Source organism: Elephas maximus, chromosome 12 (assembly GCF_024166365.1).
Source record: "Elephas maximus indicus isolate mEleMax1 chromosome 12, mEleMax1 primary haplotype, whole genome shotgun sequence".
Classification (NCBI taxonomy): domain Eukaryota; kingdom Metazoa; phylum Chordata; class Mammalia; order Proboscidea; family Elephantidae; genus Elephas; species Elephas maximus.
This window is the reverse complement of record NC_064830.1, coordinates 12,390,845-12,417,506: the sequence shown is the minus strand read 5'-3', so window position 1 is coordinate 12,417,506 and position 26,662 is coordinate 12,390,845. Positions and strand designations below refer to the sequence as shown.

At 42.8% G+C, this 26,662-nt stretch overlaps 1 protein-coding gene across 1 annotated transcript in view; it reads right to left on the bottom strand.

The window, feature by feature from the left end:
* The window catches only part of COLEC11 (collectin subfamily member 11), a 70,690-nt gene extending 44,417 nt beyond the window's left edge, over nucleotides 1-26,273 (bottom strand). Inside the window, exons 1-2 of the mRNA XM_049902813.1 lie at nucleotides 15,303-26,273; nucleotides 13,012-13,167 (exon numbers count right to left, since the gene is read on the bottom strand). Of these exons, the coding sequence (XP_049758770.1) occupies nucleotides 13,012-13,167; nucleotides 15,303-15,315 (169 nt within the window). The 5' untranslated portion in view covers nucleotides 15,316-26,273. The remainder of the gene's footprint in view (nucleotides 1-13,011; nucleotides 13,168-15,302) is intronic.
* Nucleotides 26,274-26,662: the final 389 nt, after the last annotated feature.

The window sequence follows — 26,662 nt, the reverse complement described above, 5'->3', positions numbered from 1 at the left end:
GGGAAATTAGAAAAGTCCTCTTGAGGATGGGGCTGTTAAGCTGAGACCTGCTGAATGAGTAGGATTTAGACAGGCACAGAGAAGGGAGAAAAGTACCCTGAGTAAAGGGAACAACCAATGCAAAGATGAGATGGAAAAAGATTGGTGCACTGAAGGAAAGTCAGCGTAGCTGAGCACAGAGCAAGATTAGCGCAGACTGGTGAGATGAGGCTGGAGCAGTAAAAGGCACTTGGACTTTATTCTTAAGGACCCTGGGAAGCCATCGACAGGTTTATGTGGGGAAATAAGATGATCTAATTTTATGCACAGAGGAAGAACTAAAGGAGGGAGAACAGTAAGTATACTACTGCAATAAAAACCAAACCAAGCCCGTTGCTGTCGAGTTGATTCCAACTCACAGCAACCCTATAAGGACAGAGTAGAACTGCCCCATGTGGTTTCTAAGAAGCGGCTGGTGGATTTGAACTGTTGGCCTTTTGGCTAGCAGCCGTAGCTCTTGACCACTACGCCACCAGGGCTTCACTACTGCAATAGTCTAGGCAAAAGATGACCCTGGCTGGGACAAGGGTAGAAAGAATGTTTCTTTCTTAGACCCATTATCACTACCTACATTAATCTGCTTCCACATCTTCTACTGAACTGAAAGCTCTTTGGATACAGAGTCTGCATCTCATCCAACTCTGGGCCTCACAGAACACCTAGAAGGCCTTGAACACACCAGGTGCTCAATCTATACTCATAGAAAATTAATACTAAGCGTATGTGCTAGCTTTTATTTTATCAGTTAATTCCTAAAGTTTATAAACTGCATTAATTTATCTTACATAACTGAATCTTCAAATCAACTGTGTGAGGGAAGTATTACGTCCATTGTGCAGATGAAGACACGAATTCCAAAAACTAAATGACTTGCATGAGTTCATACAGTTTAAACAGCTGGCAGTCCAGCTTGAGTCTTCACACCTTCCAGGTACATCAAAACCTTAATTAGAATAAGACTAAACCATCAACTAACCAGCATCATTATTTGCCCTGTCTTACCCTCCTCTTAAGAGAGAAAGCAACAGGAATGAGTCTGCCATAACAAATTCCGTTCAATCTCCACCTGCTTCTACATGTCTATCTCTAATCCAATTTATTTTCTTTTTTTTTCAATTTAATCATAAAATACATGTAACAAAACATTTGCCATTTTAACCATTTCTAACCTTATTTTTTTTTAATTATTCACAGTAATAATCCTAAGGCACTGTGCAGTGCAATTGATCACTTTTGTAGATGGTCTTGTAACTCCCACCCAAGTGATCATGATAAGGTAAATGTGGCCCACCAAAGGGAGTGGTCAGTTTTGCCATCCCACTGGGCTTGAGGTGAGCCATCTGAGAGGCACAAGGGAGAAGATCCCATCATCACTAAGGAAGAACAGCCAGAAGCACAGACAGCGTCCTTTGGACCAGGGATTTCTGTGCTGAGAAGCTCCTGGAATCAGGACACAGAGAGAGGGAGAAAGCTATAACACGGAAGGCAGCGAGAATCGGCAGTAGAGACCCGGCCGCAGAGACCTGGCCGCAGAGACCCGGCCGCAGAGACCCGGCTGCAGAGACCCGGCCGCAGGAGATAGTATGATGGGCTTCCCGGCCTACAGAGACACAGAAAGCTGAGTGCTTCTGGGCAAAGGCCTAGGGTCAGGGAGAGGCATGCCTGTGAGCATGACTGAGAAGAGGCTACCGATAGCAGAACTGTATCCTGAGTGTTCCTGAGCCCGAATTGTAACTGTCACTTCCCTAATAAACCCCATAATCACGAGTATTGTCTGTGAGTTCCGTGGGGCCATTGCAGTGAATTGTCAAACCCAGCAGAGAAGCAGAGAGTGCCGTGGGAGGGATGCTTGGAATCAGAGTCGGTAAAGATGGCGAAGAGAGGGGGCATGTCTGACCTCCGCCTCACAGGAATCAGCCTCGGGCTGCTGATTGACCTTCCTCCTTGTGAGGTTAGAGGAGGTGAGACACTGCCCCCATGCTGTTTTTACTGAAAGATCCTGAAACAGCACCAAAACATTAAATTGTTTGGTGCTGCAAACTCTCCTTAGTAAAGCAGGAAAGAGGAGTAATAAGTTGTTAAAAACGAAAAGGTATTTCAAAGAGTGGGGCCTTAAATGAGTTTTCTTTATACTCCTCAGCTAATCAGGAAATGCACTTAAATGCAGGGCTCCCAAAGATTCTGCTAAACTGACATTTGCCACAGCAGCCCAGAGCCAATGGCATTTAAACCAGCATGGTTGGCAGTTACCCTGACCTCCTCATTGTTCTACATAGAATGGATGGAGTCCAGAACCTGGGTTCAAGTCCAAGTTTCCTACTTACTGGCTGGGCTATTTGAACTCCCCTAGTTTCCGTTTCCTTGTCTTCAATGAGGATCGAAGGATGTTGTTATTATAAAAAGTTATGTGACCTCAGTTGCCATTTTAATTACTAATTCCGGAGAAGCAGCACCAAAAAGAGACAGATTTTGCAGGTGTGCCTCCTAGTTCTGTCCTTTCCTATTTACCTTCTCCTTACAGGGTCAATCCATGTGTGCTTCTTAAAAACAAAGGCTATTTTCAAGTAATGTTCATAAATGGGCAGGGTTTGAAGTGTTCCTTGTCCACAAGTCTCAGAGGACAGAAAGCTATATACCCCTGCTGGTAATGACTCTGGTACAATATTTCTATAAACCTCTCCACTCAAAAATTACATGCATTTTATAATGCATACCCAGGGAGTGCAACAGCATTTTTTTCCACATCCTCTTCTTTATCAGGTATTGATTTGGGACTGATTTACCACATAAAGTCCTAATGATAAATTATTTCCTTACCAGGAGAAGCTAAAATTTCAGCTATCTAACTCATTTTCAGGCATCATTAAAAACACTGTTCTCTACTCCCTCAAGGAAATAAAGAAAATTTGATCAGTATTTACTCCTTGCTTGCCTCTCTGCAAATCACACATAAATCTATGAGCAAAAAGCTTCTGGCTAGATTGCATTTGAGGTCATTCTTGACCCAATTAGGAAAGCGCACATCAATTATTTTAATGCAGAACACGGGATACTTTGGTGCCACGGACAGTTTTTTGACTATTATACCTCCTTCTATAATTGAACAAACCAGTCTGTGAGCAAACTTCATCTCTACTTGACAATATGGGTGTGTCATGGATTGAACTGTGTCTCCCCAAAATGTGTGTCAACTTGGCTAGGCCATGATTTCCAGTATTGTGTGATTATCCACCATTTTGTCATCTGATGTGATTTTCCTATGTGTTGTAAATCCTACCTCTATGATGTTAATGAGGCAGGACTCAATCTACAAGATTAGGTGTTGCCTTAAGTAAATCTCTTTTGAGATATAAAAGAGAGAAGCGAGCAGAGAGACATGGGGACCTCATACCACCAAGAAACAAGAGCCAGGAGAAGAGTGCATCTTTTGGACCCAGGGTACAAGTGCTGAGAAGCTCCTCAGCCAGGGATGATTGATGACAAGGACCTTCCCCCCCGAGCCGACAGAGAAAGAAAGCCTTCCCCTGGAGATGGCACTCCCAAACTGTGAGAGAATAAATTTCTGTTTGTTAAAGCCATCCACTTGTGGTATTTCTGTTATAGCAGCACTAGACAACTAGACAGGGTGTAAATGTCATGGCACCACAGAACAATGAAATGCCAGAGAGATAAGGCATTTCAGAGATCTTAGTACAACGGGTCATTTCATAGAAGAAGAAACAGGCCCAGACAAGCAATGTCATGTTTCAGAAGAGCTAGATTTCTAGAAAACCCACTACCGTCCAGTCAATTCTGACTTATAGCGACCCTATAGGACAGAGAAGAACTACCCCATATGGTTTCCAAGGAGCACCTGGTAGATTCAAACTGCCAGCCTTTTGGTTAGCAGCTGTAGCTCTTAACCACCTCACCACAAGGGTTACCAAATTTCTAGAATATATGTGCTGTTCAGATCACATTATTGGCTTTATCAACCTCACTTTAACAGACAACAGTCAATGATTTTTAAATGACTTTGACAAAACATGTAAAAAATAACTATGCCCTTTCAAAATTTCTAAATAGGTTTGCTAATATAAATGTTTTCTAGTCTACAACAAAAAAGTTTTCGAACATTAAGAAAAGATAACTTTTGTGCCATCAAAATGAGTTGTTATTCTCTCCAAATATAAAGATAATTTATTACTATTAGACTTGTAATAACAAATTTTAAAACAAGTACCAACACCCATCAATTGATAGTGGCTGCCTGGAATACTATGTTGGACTGCCAGGGAAATGAACAAATTTGTCTTGGAAGAAGTACAGCCAGAATGGTCCTTAGAAAAAAGGATGGCAAGACTTTGTCTCACATACTTTGGATATGTTATCAGGAGGGACCAGTTCCTGGAGAAGGACATCATGCTTGGTAAAGTGGAAGGTCATGGAAAAAGAGGAAGACCCTCAATGAGATACACTGACACAGCGGCTGCAACAATGGGCTCAAACATAACGATGATTATGAGGAAGGTGCAGAACCAGGCAGTGTTTCTGTCTGTTGTATGTAGGGTCATTATGAGTCGGAACCAACTCGATGGCAGCTAGCAACAACAAGGAGCCCTGATGGTGCAAACAGTTAAGCGCTCAGCTGCTAATCGAAAGGATGGTGGTTCAAACCCACCCAGCCATTCCATGGCAGAAAGACCTGGCAACTTGCTTCCATAAAGATTACAGCCAAGAAAATCCTATGGGGCAGTTGTACTCTGTCACATGGAGTTGCCAGGAGATGGAATCGGCTCAACAGCACCTAACAACATTTCTCCTTTAGAGTAGGAACTATGTGTCGTTTATATCTTTATCTCTATTAACTAATGCAATTCCTGACACATGTTGTTGTTAGGTGCCATTGGGTCGGTTCTACGCACAACAGAATGCAACACTGCCCGGTCCTGAGCCATCCTTACAATCATTATGCTTGAGCTCAGTGTTGTAGCCACTGTGTCAACCCACACAGTGAGGGTTGAGGGTCTTCCTCTTTTCCCCTGACCCTGTACTTTGCCAAGCATGGGCCTTCTCCAGGGACTGATCCCTCCTGACAACATGTCCAAAGTATGTAAAGTGCAGTCTCGCCATCCTTGCTTCTAAGGAACGTTCTGGTTGCACTTCTTCCAAGACAGATTTGTTTGTTCTTTTGGCAGTCCATAGTATATTCAATATTCTTCACCAACACAACAATTCAAAGGCGTCAATTCTTCTTCGGTCTTCCTTATTCATTGGCCAGCTTTCACATTCATATGATGCAATTGAAAATACCATGGCTTAGGTCAGGCCCACCTTAGTCTTCAAGGTGACATCTTTGCTTTTTAACACTTTAAAGAGGTCTTCTGCAGCAGATTTGCCAAACGCAGTGAGTCCTTTGATTTCTTGACTGCTGCTTCCATGGCTGTTGATTGTGGATCCAAATAAAATGAAATCCTAACACATATAGTATAATAAATCCTTTAAAAAATCTATTTCCCTCCTGTGCACACCTCTAACCTGCTAATTCTCGTTAAGCACATGCTAGTTGGAGACCATTATCTACCCCTTGGTTCAGTACATTGCTGTAAGTCACCTGACCAGGAAGAGGAAAGGAAAACTGAGTCCATGACCTCTGTGTACCCATACTACCAAGTACCTGGCCTGAAGGGGGATTTGATGCAAGTAGCACATAATATATACCATTCAGGAAAGTAATAACTGTTCCCCAAATCTTTTTTGAAAGAATGTGGGACAATTTAAGGATTGAAAAGTTCTTGAATTTCTATGCTGCAGGTTTTGCTTTTCTATATTCTTCCATGAGCACCATATCGTTTGGGTTTCACTGTATGTTTGTAAGGTCAGTAAGACTGATATTATGAACCCTGTTATACAGATGAAGAAATATTTCAGAGAAGTGAGGTAAGCATTCATTCATTCAATGATGACAAGTTGAGCAACAATTGTGGGCTAGGACCTAAGTTAGATGCTCACCTAAGATTATGTCTAGAGAGTAGCACATGAAGAAGACACAGGGCTGGAACATCTAATCCAGCGCTCCTACCAGCCCGCACTGCTGGAAGGCAGCAAGCCTCACTCTGAGGCTTAAAGTAGAGGAGGTGCAGATTTAAAAGAAGGGATTCTTTCTTTGATGCCAATCTGTTTATTTTGCAGTTGACAAAAGTTTGCATTAAACCTGAGTTTTTAACTGCTTGGAAGTCCCAACCTTACTTTTTTGCCAGAGACTTCACCGCCTCTGCTGCCCACTTTACACATCAGAACAATAAAATTCTTTGTTTGAAATAAAGGAGGCTCTATAGTCAGTATACTCATTATCACAAAAAAGGGAACTCATGTTGTCCCTTGGTTTCTCCTGTCAGAATAAGACATCCACATTTTAAAGGCTTTAATAGCCATATTAAGAAGCTTTTCTACTAGAATTGTCCCTTTAATATTGACAGACTAGAATCTGTCTTATGAACTTGTCTGCTACTTAAATCTATGTGTATAGAATGAATGCACCATAGTAACGTATGTATATCTTACCCACAGCCCTTAAGACTTTCTCACAGTGTTGTCATCACTTATGAACATGTCTTCTTTCACCTGGTAAACTATAAGCTCTTGGAAAGCAGGATCCATCTGTGATTCATAGCTCCCCATTGAAAATCCCACTGCCAGGAGAACATAGTCTCAGGGGTCATGTAGGTCAACTGGCATAACATAGTCCCTAAAGAAAATGTTCTGCATCTTACTTTGGTGAGTAGAGTCTGGGGTTTTAAAAGCTTGAGAGCGGCCATCTAAGATACATCTACTGGTCCCACCCTGGCCAGAGCAAAAGAAAATGAAGAAAACCAAAGACACAAGGAAAATATTAGTCCAGAGGACTAGTGGACCACATGAACCATAGCCTCCATCGATCTGAGACCAGAAGAAATAGATGGTACCCAGCTACCACCAACAACCGCTCTGACAGGGATCACGATAGAGGGTCCTGGACAGGGCGAGAGAAAAATGTGGAACAAAATTCAAGTTTATAAAAAAAGACCAGACCTACTGGTCTGACAGAGACCAGAGGAACTCCTGAGACTATGGCCCCTGAACACCCTGCTAACTTAGAACAAAAGCAACGCCCAAAGTCCACCTTTCAGCTGAAGATCAGACAGGCCTATGAGACGAACAACAATGCACGTGAGGAATGTGCTTCTTAGTTCAGTCAAGTATATGAGACCAAACGGACAGCATCTGCCCAAGGGCAAAGACAAGAAGGCAGGAAGCGACAAGAAAACTGGACAAATGGACATGGAAAACCTGGGGTGGAAAGGGGGAGAGTGCTGACACATTTCAGGGATTGCAACCAATGTCACAAAACAATTTGTGTATAAATTTTTGAATGAGATACTAATTTATGCTATAAACTTTCACCTAAAGCACAAAAAATTTAAATAAAAAAGAAAACCTCATTGCAATCAAGTCAATTCCAATGCATAGTGACCCCACAGGACAGAGTAGAACTGCCCCATAGGGTTTCCAAGGCTGTAATCTTTGAAGAAGCAGACTGCCACGTCTTTCTCCTGTGGAGCAGCTGATGGGTTTGAACCGCAGACCCTTCAGGTCACAGCTGAGCACTTAACCACTGTGCCACAAGGCCTCCTTGATTCATAGTTAAATCAAAAAAATAAAAATAAAACCAAACCCTTTGCTGCTGAGTGGATTCCAACCCATAGAGACCCTGTAGGACAGAGTAGAACCTCCCCATAGGATTTCCAAGGAGCATCTGGTGGATTTGAACTGCCGACCTTTTGGTTAGCAGCCATAGCTCCTAACTACTACACCACCAGCGTTTCCAATTCATAGCTAGGACCCTCGAAAGAACCTACACCATGTCTTGCTCACTGTAGATGTTCAAAAAATATGTGTGACACTAATTTCACACGTAGAATTAGTGAAATTGGTATATGTTCTGCTGTGTGCATTCTCAACAACAAAAAATTAAATTATTAATAAATGTGAGGAATAAAAAAGTATAATATCTAGACAATTCTCTGTGGACAATGCTTTAGCCTAGCAGTCTTAGTGACTCATCACTAAACTTACTACGCTAAAATTGTTAATAAACCATTGATTAAAAAGAGATGCAGATATGTCCTGGGAGGTGTGCCATATCACGAAGGGAGGAAAGAAAGAAACTGGAGGCCTGGCGGCGCAGTAGTTCAGAGCTTGGCTGTTAAACCAAAAGGTCGGCCGTTCTGATCCACGGCTGCTCCTTGGAAACCCTGTGGGCAGTTCGGCTCAACGGCAACGAGTTTTTTTTTTTTTAGGGGGAAAGAGGGGTACAGAAACCTCAGCAATCAAGGCTCTGAAGAGAACTGAAAAGTAAAAACAGTCACTAACTCAGGTTTTGAAAAGTATCTGGCTCAGAAGTCCCTCGAGATGTGCTTGACAACAGAGATATTTGAAATGCTGTTTTAATTTTAAATTAATACCAGTAAGTTACAGAAAATTTAGACTTTTACCCCATTAACATTTGAAACACCCATAATTCTATATTGAGAGAGAATTACATTTGTTAACATTTTAATGTATATACTTCCTTCTAGCTCTTTTCTTCTAGCTCTTTTATACAGACACAGAGATACTGTGTTGTTGTTGTTGTTGTTAGTCGCCACAGAGTCTCTTCCGACTCATGGCAACCCCATGTGTGCAGAGTAGAGCTGCTCTATAGGGTTTTCAAGGCTGTGACCTTTTGAAAGCAGATCGCCAGGCCAGTCTCTCAAGGTGCCACTGGGTGGGTTCAAACTGACAACCTTTCGGCTAATAGTCGAGCATTTAGCCGTCTGCACCACCCAAGGACTCCTATAAAAAAAATTTTAGATAGAGACATTTTGAAAACACAGCTGGGAATGGACTATTTAAAATTTTGCAGTCCACTGTTTTAGCTTTAGAATATACCAAGTCTCTCTGTAACAATAAATATAAACTGTTGTGGGTTTTTTTTTTAATGTTGTCACTTAGTGTTATTTCCCAGGTTATTGGAAATTTAGAATCAGGAGCTGTGTGCTCAGGCCCCAAATAATTTTAAAGATGCAGAAAACAAACAAGTGCCCAGATCTAACTAACCCGTTGCCATCAAGTCAATTCCGACTCATAGTGACACCATAGGACAGAGTAGAACTGCCCCACAGGGTTTCCAAGAAGTGGCTGGTAGATTCAAACTGCTGACCTTTTGGTTAACAGCTGTAGCACTTAACCACTGTGCCACCAGGGTTACTACTAACCACATAAACCTACTAATGTGTTGTGAGCACTGACAATGTGTCAGGTTTTGTGCTACGTGCTCTAAAAACATTATCACAATTTAATCTTCCCAAAATTCTGTGAGGTTGGTATTATTTTGCCAATTTTAAAAATGAAGAAACTGAGGCTAGGGAGGATAGATAAGTTGTATTGAACCATCGGCTTATAAACAGGAAGCTAGGATCAATTATATTTCAAAGCCTTCATTCTTTCCACTGTCTGCATTTTCTTAGAGAAAAACCAAGCCCAAACCAAACTCACTGTCGCTGAGTTGATTCCGACTCATAGCAACCCTACAGGACAGAACAGAACTGCCCCATAGAGTTTCCAAGGAGCAGTTGGTGGATTTGAACTGCCAATCTTTTGGTTAAGCAGCCAAGCTCTTAACCACTGGGCCACCAGAGAAACATCTTACAGATATGTGAAATTAGAACAGCATCCATAAGAGCCAGCAGAGTACAGGATGGTGGGAAATGTTCCTCATGACTAGCATTTCTAAAACACCTCTAACAAGGAGAGGGATTTTCACCAACACAACAACAACAACAAAAACCTAGGCGATGAGCCCTAGAGTCCAACTCCATTCCTCCCGTCACTGTGTGAGGGCCACATACACATTAGAGTCACACGCTCTTGAAACGTCAGAAGTGGAGAGAACGTTCAGAGTCTCCCGTGAGTTCACTGAGACCCGGATAAGGCAAGTCACTTCCACAAGCAGAAAGTTCAAGTCTCCCGCTGCCACATTTTCAAATTGTTAAGTGAAAGGTCCAACGCGCAAACCCACACCAGTCTACATTTCTAAATGTGTTGGTCACTGCTATGAAGTCAGGGTTACTCCTACGAAGTCGTTGCTCACTCGCCAAAACTTCTGAGTGAACGGTATATGTTGAACAGTTTAAATTTCTTCCAACACAATCAAAACTTTTCAAAGCAAGTCAGCGTACCTACTATAATTACAATACTTTTTTTAAAAAAGCTAAGTGGGCTTTTGGGGCTGCGGCATTGTCTTCTTGGTTTTCACATAGCAGGGTGAAAGCACCCAAAATAAAAGAACCTTCCCAGACATGCTAGCTTCCTGGAGAATTTCCTGGTAGTAGCAGAAGTTTCTGGTTTCCCAGTCCTAACGCTGGCTGTCCTGCTCATCAACTAGGAGAGGGAAGTCACTGTCGGGACTACAGAGGACCCCTCACGCCTGGCAGGTGCTGCCACACTCTGTTCCTGCATTCACTGAGGTCACTGAACTTGTCTAGCCCCAGCTGGATGCAATTATCACCTTTATGTCCCACAAGGAGTCGAACCTCTTTATTTTGTGCAACACAAGATAACTGGAGTTTGTCCTTCGTGGTGGTTGTTTTGATCATAGGTTTTACAGCTTCTAAATATAAGAATCTACTTTTCTATGTTTCGGGAAAAAAAAAAGAACCTATAGCCTTTTCGCGAAAAGCACCACTTGGCAGTCTAGGCCCTGGTGAGAGAAGCCCTGGTGGTGCGATAGTTAAGCATTTGGCTGCTAACCAAAAGGTCAGTGTTTTTGAACCGGGCTTTAAACCGGTCTGAACCAGTTCGGCCATGGCCAACGAAGCAAAACCAGAACAGACCTGAATTTTTAAAATTTGGGTGGTCTGGAACCATAACTGGAATGAGGAGAATTAAGGGTTGCGGCCCTGGAATGGGAGACTCTGAAGAGACATAATGAGACCCTTCAGGAACTGATGTGTGAGACTGGATTATTACCAAGAGTGAGGAAAGCACATACTCAAAGTGGAGCAGTTGGCAGCCATCTTTTAGAAGGACAAAGTTGTTTCCTACTCTGCACAAAATCCATGGGCAAGAGATTTGGTTGCTATACAATGTGTATACTGCCGCTGTTTTCTAAGAGAGAGATCAAATTTCTAGCAGAGCTTCTACCAGTAATTTTTCCTGTTCCAGTTATGGTTCTGGCTCACCCAAATTTTAAAAATTCAGGTCTGTTCCAGCGTTGCGTCCTCAGCAACAAGTGAACCAGGAAGAATTGGTTCAAAGTCTTGGTTTGAATCCACTACCTGCTCCAAGGGAGAAAGATGTGGCAGCCTGCTTCTGTAAAAATTAAAATAAAAAACCAAACCCATTGCCGTCGAGTCGATTCTGACCCACAGTGACCCTACAGGACAGAGTAGAAATGCTCCATAGGGTTTCCAAGGACCAGTTGGTGGCTTCAAACTGCAGACCTTTTGGTTGGCAGCCAAGCTCTTTAACTGTAAAGATTACAGCCTTGGAAACCCTGTGGGGCTGCTCTACTCTGTCTTATAGGGTTGCTATGAGTCGGAATAGACTCAACAGCATGGGTTTGGTTTTTAGCTACATAGGAAAGGATCCCTGGTGGCACAGCAGTTAAGTGCTTTGCTGCTAATTGCAACATTGGTAGTTCCAACCCACCAGCAGCTCGACCAGAGAAAGATGTGGCAGTCTGCTTCCATAAAGATTACAACCTTAGAAACCCTGTGGGGCAGTTAGTTCTACTCTGTCCTACAGGGTTGCTATGAGTTGGACTCAAAGGTGATGGGTCTGGTTTTTGTTTTTTTGTTTTTTGTTTAGTTGCCTAGGAGTCAACATTGCACAAATAGTCCATGCAGGGACAGGAAAAGAGGCAAAACTGAATTTGGGAATAAAGTAAATGCATGTCATCCTTTGTATCTTCCAATGTTCATTTAAACTTCTCTACTTCACAGGTCAAGGGTTACCGTCTTGATAAGGGTCGGTCTGTCTCCTTTCTCGCACTGAGGAACAGGGCTAGCTTCACTGGCATGTGACCTGTGCAGTCACACCAGACTCCCCACTCAGAAGGGTAAGGTGCTGCTGTCACCATCTGGAAATCCTTAACTTCTGAACAAAGAGCCCATATTTCGTTTTGCTCTGGGACCCACAGATTTGTAAGGGATCCTGCTTAGGAATCACAAAGTTTCGGAATCTCTTGCTGATGGTGATTTTCGTGAATAAAGATACACTCTGAAGGCTTCAGATACTACAGCCTTGGATACTCTTTTCATATATTGTTGTTAATCCTGTATCTGGTCTGCAGAACTCTCTCTACTTGGAAATAAGTTATAGCCTAACACGATAAGAAAAATAAATTAAGTCTTTTAAGGGAAGCATAAAGAACTCTCAAGAACAAGCATAGATGGAGCACAGGCTTCAGAGCTATGAAACTTCAGGCAAATCGCTAAATTTCTCTGAGCCTCAACATTCCTTTTCTATAAAATGGGATTAAATTAGCTAATCTCATTATGAGCATCATATGATGACCAGTGGAGAGGGCTGAGTCTCAAAAAAATTGCTATCTTCAGAATTAAATAATCTAGTTTAGACATTAAGTAGTCCAACCTTTTGCTTCTATGAATAGGTAAACTGAGGCCCAAAGAGTTGAGGACATTTGCCCAAGATCAGACAGTTCACTGCAGAACTAGAACTGGAACCCAATCTTTAGAGCCTTTTCTACAGAGCTTCACTACTATGTGTAAGCTGCTGAACCAGGGATAGTAAGACATGGAGTAACTGCATTGTGTCTGCTGCAGAGGGTGGTCACAGACAGGGAGTGAGCTTCCCCATTGTGGCTACCGCTCCTGGAGGCCCAGCTGGCAAGACGGTACCCCAGAAGCTGCCTGGCTCAGAATCTAGGGAGGGGAGAGTCGAAAGCATTACCTTTAAGGCCCGGGACAAGAATCTGCATGGAGCAGGCCTCTTCGGCAGTCTGTTGAGGATAACCAGATCTTAGCAGTGACAGGAAGCCAAGGCTAATTAGGGTGCCCAGAAAAGCCAGATCTCTCTTCATAATGAGCATCTGCAGGTCATTGACTCCTAAATAAAAGAAGGAATAAACAGTGACGAGAATTCTGAAAACTTGAAACAGCGACTGACAGTGTGCAGGGCCACAGGCCCGGGCTCATGGCCCGACCTCCTGTGGGACCAGGAAGATCAGGGACCATGCGTGTATCCGGGGGGACCTCCCCAGAGCACTGGATCTCTACCCCAGAGCTTCACACTATTGCTCACCTTTCTGTGAGTACTACCCCTCCCAGAGGTAAGCGCTATCTAATTTTTTTATATATATACCTCTTAAACAATGCTGGAAACCCTGGTGGCATAGTGGTTAAGTGCTACAGCTGCTAACCAAAAGGCTGGCAGTTCAAACCCACCAGGCACTCCTTGGAAATTGTGAAGCAGTTCTGCTCTGTCCTGTAGGGTCACTATGAGTTGGAATCGACTCGACGGCAATGGGTTATTTTTTAAACAATGCTAGGCATATGTTGGTTCATTCACTCACTCATTCATGTATCTATTAATAAATCTTCACTGAGAAAGTGCCATTGCCAGACCCTGTGCTAGGGACAGTGCATTTAGTAAAACGCAGTTTCGGCCCTTGTTCAGTAAACATTTATTCAATGCCTACTATGTGTCAGGCACCAGAGGGGCGTTCGGGAATATATCTGTGAACAGAGCAAACATCCCTGTTCTCAAGGAGCTCTCATTTTAATTTTTAGTGTTGACAATTCCAACGTGGAGGGAAAGAGACAGGACTCTGTGGTACGCCTGGGAGCACAGGAGTGGGACATTTAGTACAGAGCTACGGCAGGGAAGAAGAGAGAGTTTGGAAGGTAGTTGAGAAAATTTCTAGAGGAAACGACCTAGACACATAAAAAACCAAACTCATTGCCATCGAGTCAATTACAACTTATGGTGACCCCACGTATTACAAAAGTAGAACTCTTCCATGGGGTTTTCTTAGCTGTAATCTTTACGGATGCAGTCGCCAGGGCTTTCATCCGTGGTGTCACTGGCTGGGTTTGAACAGCCAACCTTTAGGTTAGTAGACAGCAGAAACCATTTGTGCCACCCGGGAGCCTCAGCACATAATAGGAGCTGCATATTTATTTAATTCACAGACAAGAAATCCATGACGACACGCCTGCATGTAAGTGCCCAAATGGGTCATTCCTGGGCTGGATGAGGCCTAGTCTACTGGAGTAACTCAGGGTGGTAGGCGTCAGAGATGAGAGGACCACCAAGACAAAGGGCACTGAGAGCTTGGCAGGAGACATATCCTGAAGAGAAAGGCACAGTAGCCATCCTAAAGTGAATAAGGGTTAGAGGGGAGCCCCATTCTCCCCAATAAAGTGGAGTTGGGCAGTTGCGGGGAGGCAAGTCCATTGGAGCTGGTACTTGGCCATCTCTGAGAGAGCCCTGATTTGAACAAATGACCTCAACAGTTCCCGGACTTTCCAGGAAAGGCAGGTTGCTTGTGGCCCACTTTGTCTCCTTACCGCGATTGGCATTAAAACTTTGAAAACAAAAAGGGCAAAGGAGGCCCAATTCTTGAAGGAAGAGAAGCCTCCAAGTCATAGAGGAAGTAGAGAAAGCGGGGAAAGGAGGAGAAGGGAGAAGGGAAAAGACCTGACAATTCCTACAGCATAGCAAAGAAAAAGGTTAAGGCTGACCCCAGAGCTGAGCAGTAAAAAGGAAATGCTCATCATAGAGCGTTAACACTTAAAAGTACTGGCATATACTAAGCAAAAAGGGGAGGGAGACTTTTTAGAGTCATTGCATTTATCTACCCATTCACCAATATTTATGGATGCCTCCCACTTGGGGCAGTTCTACTCTGTCTTATAGGGTCAGAATTACTCTGTCTTATGAGTCAGAATTGACTTGACAGCAACGGGGTTTGTTTTTTTGGTTTGTTTTTGGCACCACATGCTTAGGAGCCCTGCTGGTGCAGTGGTTAAGAGCTTGGCTGCTAGCCAAAAGGTCAGCAATTCGAATCCACCAATCATTCCTTGGAAACCCTATGGGGCAGTTCTACTCTGTCCTATACGGTCACTATGAGTCGAAATTAACTTGATTGCAATAGGTTTTTTGGTTTTTACCATATGCCCTGGTGGCACAAATGGTTAAGCGCTCAACTGCTAACCAAAAGGTTGGCAGTCTGAACCCACCCGGTGGCTCCATGGAAGATAGGCCTGGCAATCTCCTTCCATAAAGATTACAGCCAAGGAAGTCCTATGGGGCAGTTCTACTCTGTCACATGGGGTCGTCACGAGTTGAAAACAACTTGATAGTACCTAAGAGCAACAATTATATGCCCAGGGAGTCCTGGGTGGCATAACCAGTTAAGTGACTGACTACTAACTGAAAGGTTGGCTGTTCGAACCCACCCAAAACCACCTTACAAGAAAAGCCTGGTGATCTGCTTCCAAAAGGTCACAGACTTGAAAACCCTATGGGGCAGCTCTCTCTGCGTGACATGGGGTCGCCATGAGTTGGAATCAACTTGGTGGCAACTAGTTTGGTTTTGCGTGTGTGAGTGTGTGTGTCTGCCATATGCCAGACTCCTTGGTGGTGCAGCAAATGGTTAACACACTCAGCTGCCAACCAAAAGGCTGGAGGTTTGAGTTCACCCAGAGGCACCTCAGCCATTGAAAACCCTATGGAGCACAGTTCTACTCTGACACATATGGGGTAGCCATGAGTTGGAGTCAACAGCCTGGTACCATATGCCAGGCACTCTTTCTGGCACTGGGAGTACAGCAATGAACAAAACAAAGTACCTGATCTCATTAAGTTTATATTCCGGTTGGAAGAGACAGACAAAGACATATAACGGCAGGCGGTAACACGGGCTATAGTGATCCAGAGTGAAGGGTGCTGCTATTTTAGTGAAAGCCTGCTGTTGAGATAGATAAGGAAGCAAGCCATGGGATGAGCATCGGAGGGGAAAATTTCAGGGAGAGGAAACATTAAGTATAGAAACCCTGAGGCTGCAGCATGCTTGGAGAGTGTGAGGAAGACAAGCAGGCAGCAAGCTGGAGCAGAGGAAGCCAAGAACTGCAGGGCAGCCAAGGGACACCATACACGGGGCCTTCCAGCTCGTGGTAACAGCTTTGGATTTTTTATTTTTCTAAATGGGATAGAGGACTGTGATCAGGGAAGTGACACTATAAAAAGATCACCTGGCTCTTCTTTAGAGACTAGACTGTAGGGGAATAAAAATGGAAGCCAGGAGACCAAATATAAAGTGACAGCAATAATGCAGGTGAGAGAGGATGGCGATGTGGGCTGCAGTCGCAGGGTGAAAATAGCTTGGACTACTGGGTAGAAGTGACAGTGATGAAAAGAGGTCACATTTGGGATAAGGTTTGGAAGTAGAGTTGACAGGCTTTGCTGATGGGCTAGATGTGGGCAACTAGAGAGAGGCGTCAAAGATGACTGCCCATTGTTGGCTTGGGCAACAAGGAGAATGCTACAGCCAATTATTGAGAAGAGAACACAGGAGGTGAGGAACAGATTTTCAAGAAGGATCAAGAGTTTGATTTTAGATGTTACGAGTCTGAGATGCCTCTAAGACACCCAGGTGGAAATGTTGAGTGGGCAACCAGGCCTAAATGCACTTGCCAATGGTTTGGTGTCTGAGAGCAAGATCAAAAGGTTAAAGAGCCACTGCATTTTCTCATCAATTCTGGGCTAGGAAGCCCTCTTACCCCCAAAATGAAGGTCATGTTAACTGTTAGAGGAAGGCAGTCTGAGTCTGGGGAATGCCCAAATCAATAGACAGGTTAGGTCTATCATCTGTCCATTTGCCTTGTACAAAAGATGTGGGAGGGGGGAGTGAAAGATTAGAATCGATGATCTTTAATGCCAAGGTCCCATCCAATCTTGTGCTCTTACGACTCCCTTCTAAACATGCCTCTGGAGTCTGGAGAGAGACCCACACCTTTGGACTTTGTGGCTAACTCACATCCTTAGGGCCTGAAATTCCTGTTATACTCATTTTCCAGAGTCCTCTTAGAAACCCGTGAAAGTGTCAAGACAACCAAGGAAATCCGTTATGGACATGCTTCCCCCTCAGCATCAGATATGTAAAAATACTACACCCTGTGATCCTGAACCCATCTGGTCTCTGCAGCAAACTGCTCTGCGTCAGGCATTCGAAATTCTTCCCCCGATCCAGAGAAACATTCCCCACTGGTGGTAATGAAATCAAGACGATGTGGAGATTGTTGTTTAATGTTATTAGTTATGAACATTAAATGTTCACTTAAAGTCAGGGAAATGGTTAATGAAGGGAAGCAGGAGAAAAGGTCCAGTGATGCAAAGTATTTAATATTAGGGTTTAAAGAATTTCACTTGCTGGAGAATGTAAATTTGAAGAAAATTGAACTTCTTGTTGTTGTGTGCCATCAGGTCAATTTCGACTCATAGCGACCCTATAGGACAGAGTAGAACTGACCTATAGGGTTTCCTAGGATGAAATCTTCATAACAGCAGATCGATCGCTGGGGTCTTTCCTCCCTCAGAGCTGCTGGTGGGTTTGGACAGCAAATCTTTCGATTAGCAGCCAAGCACTTAACCATTGCACCACCAGGGATCCTTAATAAAAAATTAACTTATCATAACTTTGTAAAAACCAAGAGGTGTGAAAGGTAAAGCCGTTTTTCATCCCTCACGTCCTGAAATGGCTTGGGAGGGCAGGGGAAGACATTTTAAAGTTCAAAATAATAAATAGAAAAACGGATAAGCCAAGACAACACGATATTCGAAATGTCAGTATTGGAACCTCCCGATTTAGTATTTAAACAGGATTTTCCCGTTCAAAGTCTATGCTCTTGCTATTCACTCTCCTGGTAGGTTCAGCTTCCACCTGGATGCTTTTGAGAATCAGATGAAATTTTTCTTTGCATGAAGTGGAGACAGTAATGGGAAATGGGAAAATTCACGGGGAGCTAGAAGTTAGTTAACAACGCCCACTCCTACCCTTGTATTCAAGTGTTCAAAAGCTGGGACACATCACAAATACAGATCACTTCCTAAGAGTGGATAAGGGCTGAAAGGGAAGCAAGCTGAAACAATATTAAGTTGGGGCACAAAGACGGGCACCTACTGAGTTTCTGCTTTTCAGAAGACAAAAGAAAACATTTATACCAAAATAATCTGTAAAAGTATCTAAATTCTCAATCAGGAATGAGAGAGAAGGAAAAAAAGAGAGAGAGAAAGAGAGAGTGGAGAGAGAATCTGAGTTACAGGAGCAGCTGTTGCCAAGGAAGGCAGAGGAGGCGGAGGGGTGCCCGCAGTCCCAGCTGAGAAGAGCCCACGAGGAGTGGTGAGGGGCGGCTGCCTGAGAGGGAAGGTGGGCAAGCGGTGAACTGTTCCGGGACGGAAGTTCTGTCTGTCTTGTTCACTGCTGTATTCCTAGTGTTTAAGAACCACCGTGCCTATGACAGAGTGCACCTTTTCCTGATGAGGCTTTATTATCTTTTGAACTTTTAGTACGAGAAATTTCAAACATACACAAAACTGGCATGATGAACCTCCATGTATCTATCACTCAGCTTTAACAATTAATAATATTTTGGGAAGGGTCATCTTGGATTCTCTTCTAGTTCTTCACCACTAATATTTAATAATACAAAGGTATGTATGTGTAGGTGTATACATCTTATATGAAAACTATGACACATAACCATAAAAAAAATTTGTGAGCCCACCCAATTTAAGAAATAAAATACTGCCAATACTAAAGGCCCTGTGTTCTTCTCCCTACCCCATCCCTCTGGCTCCCCAGAGTAACCATTAATCTAAATGCTGAACCTGTCATTCTCTTGCTGTTTTTTAAGTAAGCTTACTACGTGCGTATTAAACAATATATTGTATGTAGTCAGGTACTTACCTTGTTTCCTCAAACTTACGCTCCAAGATTCATCCATGTTGCTGCATATGGCTGTAGTTTATTTCTTATCTAATTATATTAATGCAGAGAGCATCAGTCACTAATGTGTGTTGGGATAGGGAGAGAAGGTGGAAGGGACAGAAGGACACAGCTACTGGTCCTGAGCTCACAGTAGCTGTAGGGAAGAGGGCATTCAATTCTCACTCCACGTGCCATTGAGGAAGTCATGGGGGTAGCCATTTAGAGACCCACCACATGAAGCTTGGATATCCATCCACCACAGTGTTTAAAACTATGAATCTGGTTCTACCACTCACCAGCACCTTGACCAAATTATATAACCTTTATAAGCCTGTTTCTTCATCTAAATATGGAGACAATAACCTCCTAAAGACATTCTAAGCAATAATATAATAACGCACATGAAGCACTTTGCAGAGTGCCTGGCATATGGCACCCGCTGCCATCAAGTCGATTCTGACTCATAGTGACTGTTACGGATTGAATTGTGTCCCCCCCAAAAATGTATGTCAACTTGTGTTGTGATCATCCACCACTCTGTCATCTGATGTGATTTTCCCATGTGTTGTAAATGCTACTTCTATGATGTTAACGAGGTGGGATTAGCAGCAGTTATGTTAATAAGGCAGGACTCAATCCACAAGATTAGGTTGTGTCTTAAATCAATCTCTTTTGAGATATAAAAGAGAGAAACAAGCAGAGAGATGTGGGGACCTCATGACCACCAAGTAAGAAGAGCTGGGTGAGAGTATCCTTTGGACCCAGGGTCCCTGGGCTGGGAAGCTCCTGGACCAGCAGAAGACTGATGGCAAGGATCTTCCTCCAGAGCTGACAGAGGGAAAAAGTCTTCCCCTGGAGCTGACACCCTGAATTCAGACTTCTAGCCTACTAGACTGTGAGAGAATAAATTTCTCTTTGATAAAGCTATCCACTGGCGGTATTTCTGTTATACCAGCACTAGATAACTAAGACAGCGACCCTACAGGACAGAGCAAAACTGCCCCATAGAGTTTCCAAGGAACACCTGGTGGATTCAAACTGCCAACCTTTTGGTTATCAGCTCAGCTCCTAACCACTGTGCCATCAGGGCTCCGGCACATGGTAAGTGTTCACTAAATGATAGCTATTGATATTACTATTATTACATATTGTCAGGTAGCCCTGAACTAAGTCAAAGAGGCCCACAGCCAAGAATGAGCTACGAGAGAAATGAAAAAGCTGAAAGCCAGAGTATCTAAGCTAAAAATGTTCTATACTCCCCTGTAAAAAGCCCTCACTTCAGTCAATTCTTCTGTGAAATGGGCACACTTGAAGTTTGTTTCCATCTTGTACCATTTGTTGTTGATCATTACACACCAAATAAGGACTTAACTTCCTTATGTATAGTCACTTACAGAATTGCAATTGTAAAGGAATAAGAGCTGTTCATTGGATTGGAGAAAATAACAACTCCGATAGCACTGTTATTGCCATTTACCGATGAAGACACCAAAGATCAAAGAAACTAAGGAATTTGCCCAGTATTATACAACTAATACGTGGTGAAGATGAGATTGAAAGCTAGGTCTTCTGCTCGATGTTGACTTCCTAATTCTGTCCAGTTGTCAGCTTTCCGTGCATCAAAGTAAGGGCCCACTCTGCTCCTTAAATCACAAGGTAACAGGTTATGTATATATGTATTTATGTTTCATGGAGAGAAAAAAAAAAAGTCAGTATTTATTGTGCATCAAATGTGGATACGCATATCTTAATTCTCCAAACAACCTTGTGAAGAATTAAAAAAAAAAAACAACCAAAACCACTTCCGTCGAGTCAATTCTGACTCACAACCACCCTACAGGGCGGAGTAGAACTGCCCCATAGGGTTCCCAAGGAATGCCTGGTGGCTTCAAACCACCAACTTTTTGGTTAGCAGCTATAGCTCTTAACCACTATGCCACCAGGGTTTCCAACTGGTAAAGTATTAGGATTCCTCAATTTAAAGATAAAGAAAATGAAGCAAAGAGAGGTTGAGTAATCTGTCTCGTATCTCACAGCCAGACTCTCAAACCAGGTGTTTTTGACTCCAAACCCACCTCTTCACGCTCTTGTCTTCTTTGTCCACTCAACCTGCTCCCTTGCGTTCACATCAATATTCTAACAGTAAAGACAATTAAAAAGGGAAGCACAAATTCACCCAAGGCCCCATCAGGTCAACTTTACTCATTTCCTTATTCCTTGGTCCCTTCAAGTTTGGGTCCATGTGTGAATAATTTGTACCGGAATTAAGTTAAAGTATGTACAATAATTTTGTAACTTGTAAAGAGCTCTGGAGCATTCAAGCGCCTGGAGTTTAGCAGAAGCAAAGCTGAATGAACGAACGAATAAATGAAAGCTCCCAACGTAACAGAGATAGAAGTTGATGCTATTCTTCTATGAGCTTTCCATGTTCCTAGGGCCCTGGTGGCACAGTGATTAAGAGCTTGGCTGCTAACCAAAAGGTCGGCAGTTTGAATCCACCAGCCACTCCTTGGAAATCCTATGGGGCAGTTCTACACTGTCCCATAGGGTTGCTATGAGTTGGAATCAACTCGATGGGCAGAGTTTTTTGGTTTTTTTAGAGTCCTTATAATTTTTAATGTCTATACAGCCTTCCCATGGCCAGCTTCTTGGGCACATGACATGTGCAGCTGCACAAGTCTCCATTTAGAGGAACCTCACACTTGGTTTATTGCTCCGCCGTCACCATCTTGAAATTCCCAATAATTCTTTTAATAAGGAGCACTGCAAAGTATGTAGCCAGGCCTGATTATTCTACAGCATTCTCAACTATAATGTACTTAGCCACTGCTTCTGCAGTGAATATTTTCATTCTTTCCATTATATAGCCATTAAACATAATGATAAATGCTCGCTCCACCTACCCTTATGGTTGGGCCTATACTTGCTTCTTGGTATTTGTTGAATGCAAACTAGGTTTATTTTATTTATTTATTTTTTTAATGTCTCAGATATCAACAGCTGACATGAGAATTTCCTCTCTAGCTAAAAATTTTCTGTCAGGAGACAAACCTGTTGCTCAGAAAAACTTTGCTTGTTCTTACTCTCTAGAAGTTTCAAGAGGGGCTCCATGAAAGATCAGTTGCAATCGCCCAAAAAAAGCAGTCAACAGAATACACTAGAATTAGGATTTTTCATTCATTCGTTCATTGATCCCTCCACCCATTCATTCGTTTATCTGCTCACCTATTCACCTATTTAAACATTTACTGTCTACTCTCCAGCTGCTAGGCCTCCTCTAAGCCCTGAAGAGACAGGACAAAGCATAGCCCCTGCCTCTGGGGGGCTCTCAGTCTCCTGGTCTAGGATCGACAGGTCATGCCAGCAGAAATCAGGGAAGGCAGGCACAGGGAAGGGGCATCCACATTCGCTAAGGAGCCCTCTTCCCCTGATTTCTTGCTCTCTGACTGCCTTCTTCCAAGAGGAATTTAGTTTTATAAACGGAGAAACCAAAGCTACCCCAGGATGTCTTTAAGAACAACATCCTTATCTTCCAGCCAGGGCTCAGGAGGCTTAGGCCCTCCCTTCAATGAAAGAGGCCCATGCTACAAACCGGGGGAAAGGGATTACATTTGGAATTCTCTGTACAAATACGTTATAAGAATGAAATAGACAATGGGGGGAGGAAGTGTGATTTAGCTCCCAAATATAGAATTCTGCGTTTTCATTAAATCTCCACAGCAGGGCTGAGCATTTTATGGACACTTTTTTATAAATATGTTACCAAGAGCCACATCCACAGCAGCTGTTAAGGAGCCTGTCTTACTAGCAAACTGACAACCTCCCTCCACACACACACACACACGCACGCATTTTATTTCCTATACTGATGCTGTGCCTTCTCCAGTGGCTGCTGTGTGGAACAGGTTCCCGCCCCAACAGCATGAGTTTTTCATATCTATCTTCCAAGACCACAAAGTAGGAAAAAGCCTTTCCCCTCGCTTTAAACAAACCATCAGTTTGTTTTCTTATTTGGCATTTTTTTTTTATTGTAAAAATTTGTAAATTGTAAAAATCTAACAACCGTGACAATTTGGAGTACTGCTCTACTGCCATCAGGCAAAGTGTTTCCTATCACATGGAATAGCCCCGGTTATGCACACTGATGGCTTTAAAACTTTATCTTCTGAATCTAGAGCTGCAAGACTTCAGCTCTGACAAGACAGCCAATTCCCACTGCAGGCTATCAAAAGCTGCTATCCTGGGCAACTTTTTTCTTATCCCATTTTTGGAGATGAGATGACCCCCACCCCCCATCTGTATAAGAAAACCTTGTTTGACCTCAAAAAGTCCCTTTCTTGAAAGTTGCCTCCCTAGTCCCGTCTTTCCTTCACCTGCTATTTCCATTACTGAATCCAAAACATAGCAATGGCCACTTTTGTCCACATTGCCTCACCTTCAGCAGTTAACACGCCCAACCTGGAACCCTGCACATGATGATTAGAAATAACTGATTGGGTTCTGTGACCTCTCATTAACCTGCTGTTTGGAATTAGGAAAAAAAATTTTTTTTCACCTCTCTGGGCCTTGGGTTCTTTAAATTTTATGTAAACCAAGAGTGCTTGATTTCATCATCAGATAACTCTAATAAGCCTAACTAAACGCATCTCATCAAGAGGTTTCTGGGAATTTCCCACACTCTTGCATCAATCCAAGTCTTGGGATGCTGATGACTGATTTATGTGACAGATTAAACCTTCTGCCTGGATCTAAGAATAAATCCCCATCCTTCTCCCCTTTACTGTAATTCCTCCCTATCGCCCTGCTGGGAACCTTCCTTCCTATCTCAGTGTCTTACTACTATTGAAACCAACAGGTCCTGTTCTCTGGGACTGAAAAGTCACCCCGCAAAGTGTTTCCTACCTGAGGCGGCACGCTAGGCGAAGGGGGCGTCCTGACCGTCACAGGCCTGTGAGGACATTGCACCCAGGAGCCTCATGGCTGCTATTTACAGAGGCTGACTTGCAGTCCACCACGCCAAGAGAAAGCTGCTGTCTTGGGCTGTCAGGCAGCCCAGCAAATCAGGCTGGACGGCTGCAGTGTTATCAGCAAACAGCTTCCTGTTTGAAATACATCAGCTGTCTTGCTGGTCAGTAGTAAAGAGAGAGTGTGGGAAAACTGAAAAACACCCATGATGTCAGGGTGCTCCACTGGAGGATGTGTGGGACACTTCCTGAGTGCACCATTAACTCGAACCCAAACACCCCAATCCTTCCTCTTTTTTTCTCTCTCTCTTTTCTTTTTTTGTTGAAAAAGTAAAAAGAGTATTGTGAAAATTCAGAAAAGTATAAAGAATCATAACAGACATGAGCTATCAAATCAGATAAATACGGGCGACATACTCACTTTCAATTTTTCCCGCCACAGGGTTTCACTTTAAAAAGCACTAACTACATAACTACTGCTTGCCTAGATGTAACCCATGGTGAGACCCAAAACTTACATTCATTTACGTTTCAGTAAATGCAGTATACACCAAAAATAAGACATTGGGATGGGTGGGCTAAAGTGGGTCCTGGTTTTGTGTAGTCTAGAGCATATACAATTTGGGGGATCTTCTTTAAGAAAAAGAAAGGGGAAAGAAGGGGTTATTGCTTATAGAGTACCAAGTTTTGGTTTACAGTCATGGAAAAACCACATTAAGGTAGGGTTGCACAGCCGATTATTTTAAGTTCCATCAGTAAGTTGTACACCTGAAGAAAGTTGAATTGGCAAAAGTTGTGTGATATATTTATAATAATGAAAAAAAGAGTAACTGCTGTGGCTGCTTATGTACAACCAAAAACTTCATGGGATTTGGTTCCTTGATTTGGAGGTTTAGGGTCATGGTTTCATGGGACATCCCAGTTAACTGGCCTAAAAATGTGTTTAGTGCTTCTGTTCTACTGCCTAGTTTGTTCCATAGTGCCTGGGGTCTTAAAAGCTTGCAAGCAGCCATCCAAGGCACAACAACTGGACTCTATTTGCCTGGAGCAACAGGGGAAAAAGGAGAGTCAGAAACAGGAGGAAGATATGCAATGTGTAGCTAATTGCCTCCATAAACAACTGCCTCCTTTGCCATGAGACCAGAAGAACTGGATGGTTCCCAGCTACTGAACATTGTGATCAAATATTCTATAGCAGAATCTTAATCAAAAGGGGGAAAATGCAGAACAGAATTTCAAATCTTCATGAACTCCAGAGTTTCTGGAGCCATGGAGGCTTGATGAACCCATGAAACTATTGCCCTGAGATAATCTTTAAACCTTAAACCAAAAATATTCCGTTAAGTCTTCTTAAAACCAAACAATGGTTTAGCTTAACTAGTAAAAAATGTCTGCCATATCATTATGCTTTTTTAAAAACTATCTTTATGGGATCAAATCAACAACAGTAATTTGAAAGATTAGATGGGAACCTTAGAGGGCAGTGAGTTTATGTTCATGGAGAACAACTCAGAGGAGTAAGAATGACCGCACGACTCGAAGAATGTCATCACTGTCACTGAATTGCACATGTAGAAACCGTTGAATTGGTCAATGTTTTGCTGTGTTTTTCTGAACAACAACAAAATTAAAAAAAATTTTTTTTTTTTTTAAAGATCATCTTTTAAGAGAGGATGAAAAGACAAGCTTCAGGATAGGAGAAAACATTTACAAACCGAATGTGTGAGTCAGGGTTCTCCAGAGAAACAGAACCAATAGTATAAGGGAGTGTGTGTGTGAGAGAGCAAGAAAGAGACAGAGAGATAGAGAGATTTTAAGGAACTGGCTTGCACAACTGTGGGGACTGGCAAGTCCAAAATCTACAAGGCAGGTCCTCAGGCTGGAAATTCAGGCAGGAGCTCATGTTATAATCTTGAGTCTAAAATCTGCAGGGCAGCCCAACAGCAGCCTGGAAACTTAGGCAGGATTTCTATATTACAGTTTTAAGGCAGAATTCTTTCTTCTCTGGGGAAGCCTAAGTTTTTGCTCCTTAGGCTTTCAACGGATTAGATGAGGCTCATCCACATTATCAAGGGTTACCTTTACTTAAAGTTAACTAACTGTTAATGTTAATCACATCTACAAAATACTTTCACAGCAACATCTTAGACTAGTGTTTGATCAAACTAGGCACTATAGCCTAGCCAAGTTTACACATAAAATTAACCATCACACCACATACCCGACAAAGGACCAATATCTGGAATATATAAAGAATTCTCAACTCGAGTTTAAAAAAAAAAAAAAAACCAATTAGAAAATGTGCAAAAGACATGAATCAACATTTCTACCTAAGAGGATATACAAATGCCAAATAAATACATGAAAAGATGTCCAACATCATTAGCCATTAGGGAAACGCAAATGAAAACCACAATGAGATATCACTGTACACCTATCAGAGTGGCTAAAATAAAAAACACTGACGGCACCAAGTGCTGACAAGGAGGAGCAGAGGCTGCATCACTCATGCGCTGCTGGTGGGAACGTAAACGGTACAGCCACTCTGGAAAACCGTGTGGCAGTTTCTTAAAGGACTAAACATGCAACTACTGTATGACCCAGCAAATACGCTCCTGGACATTGACCCCAGAAAAACAGAGACATG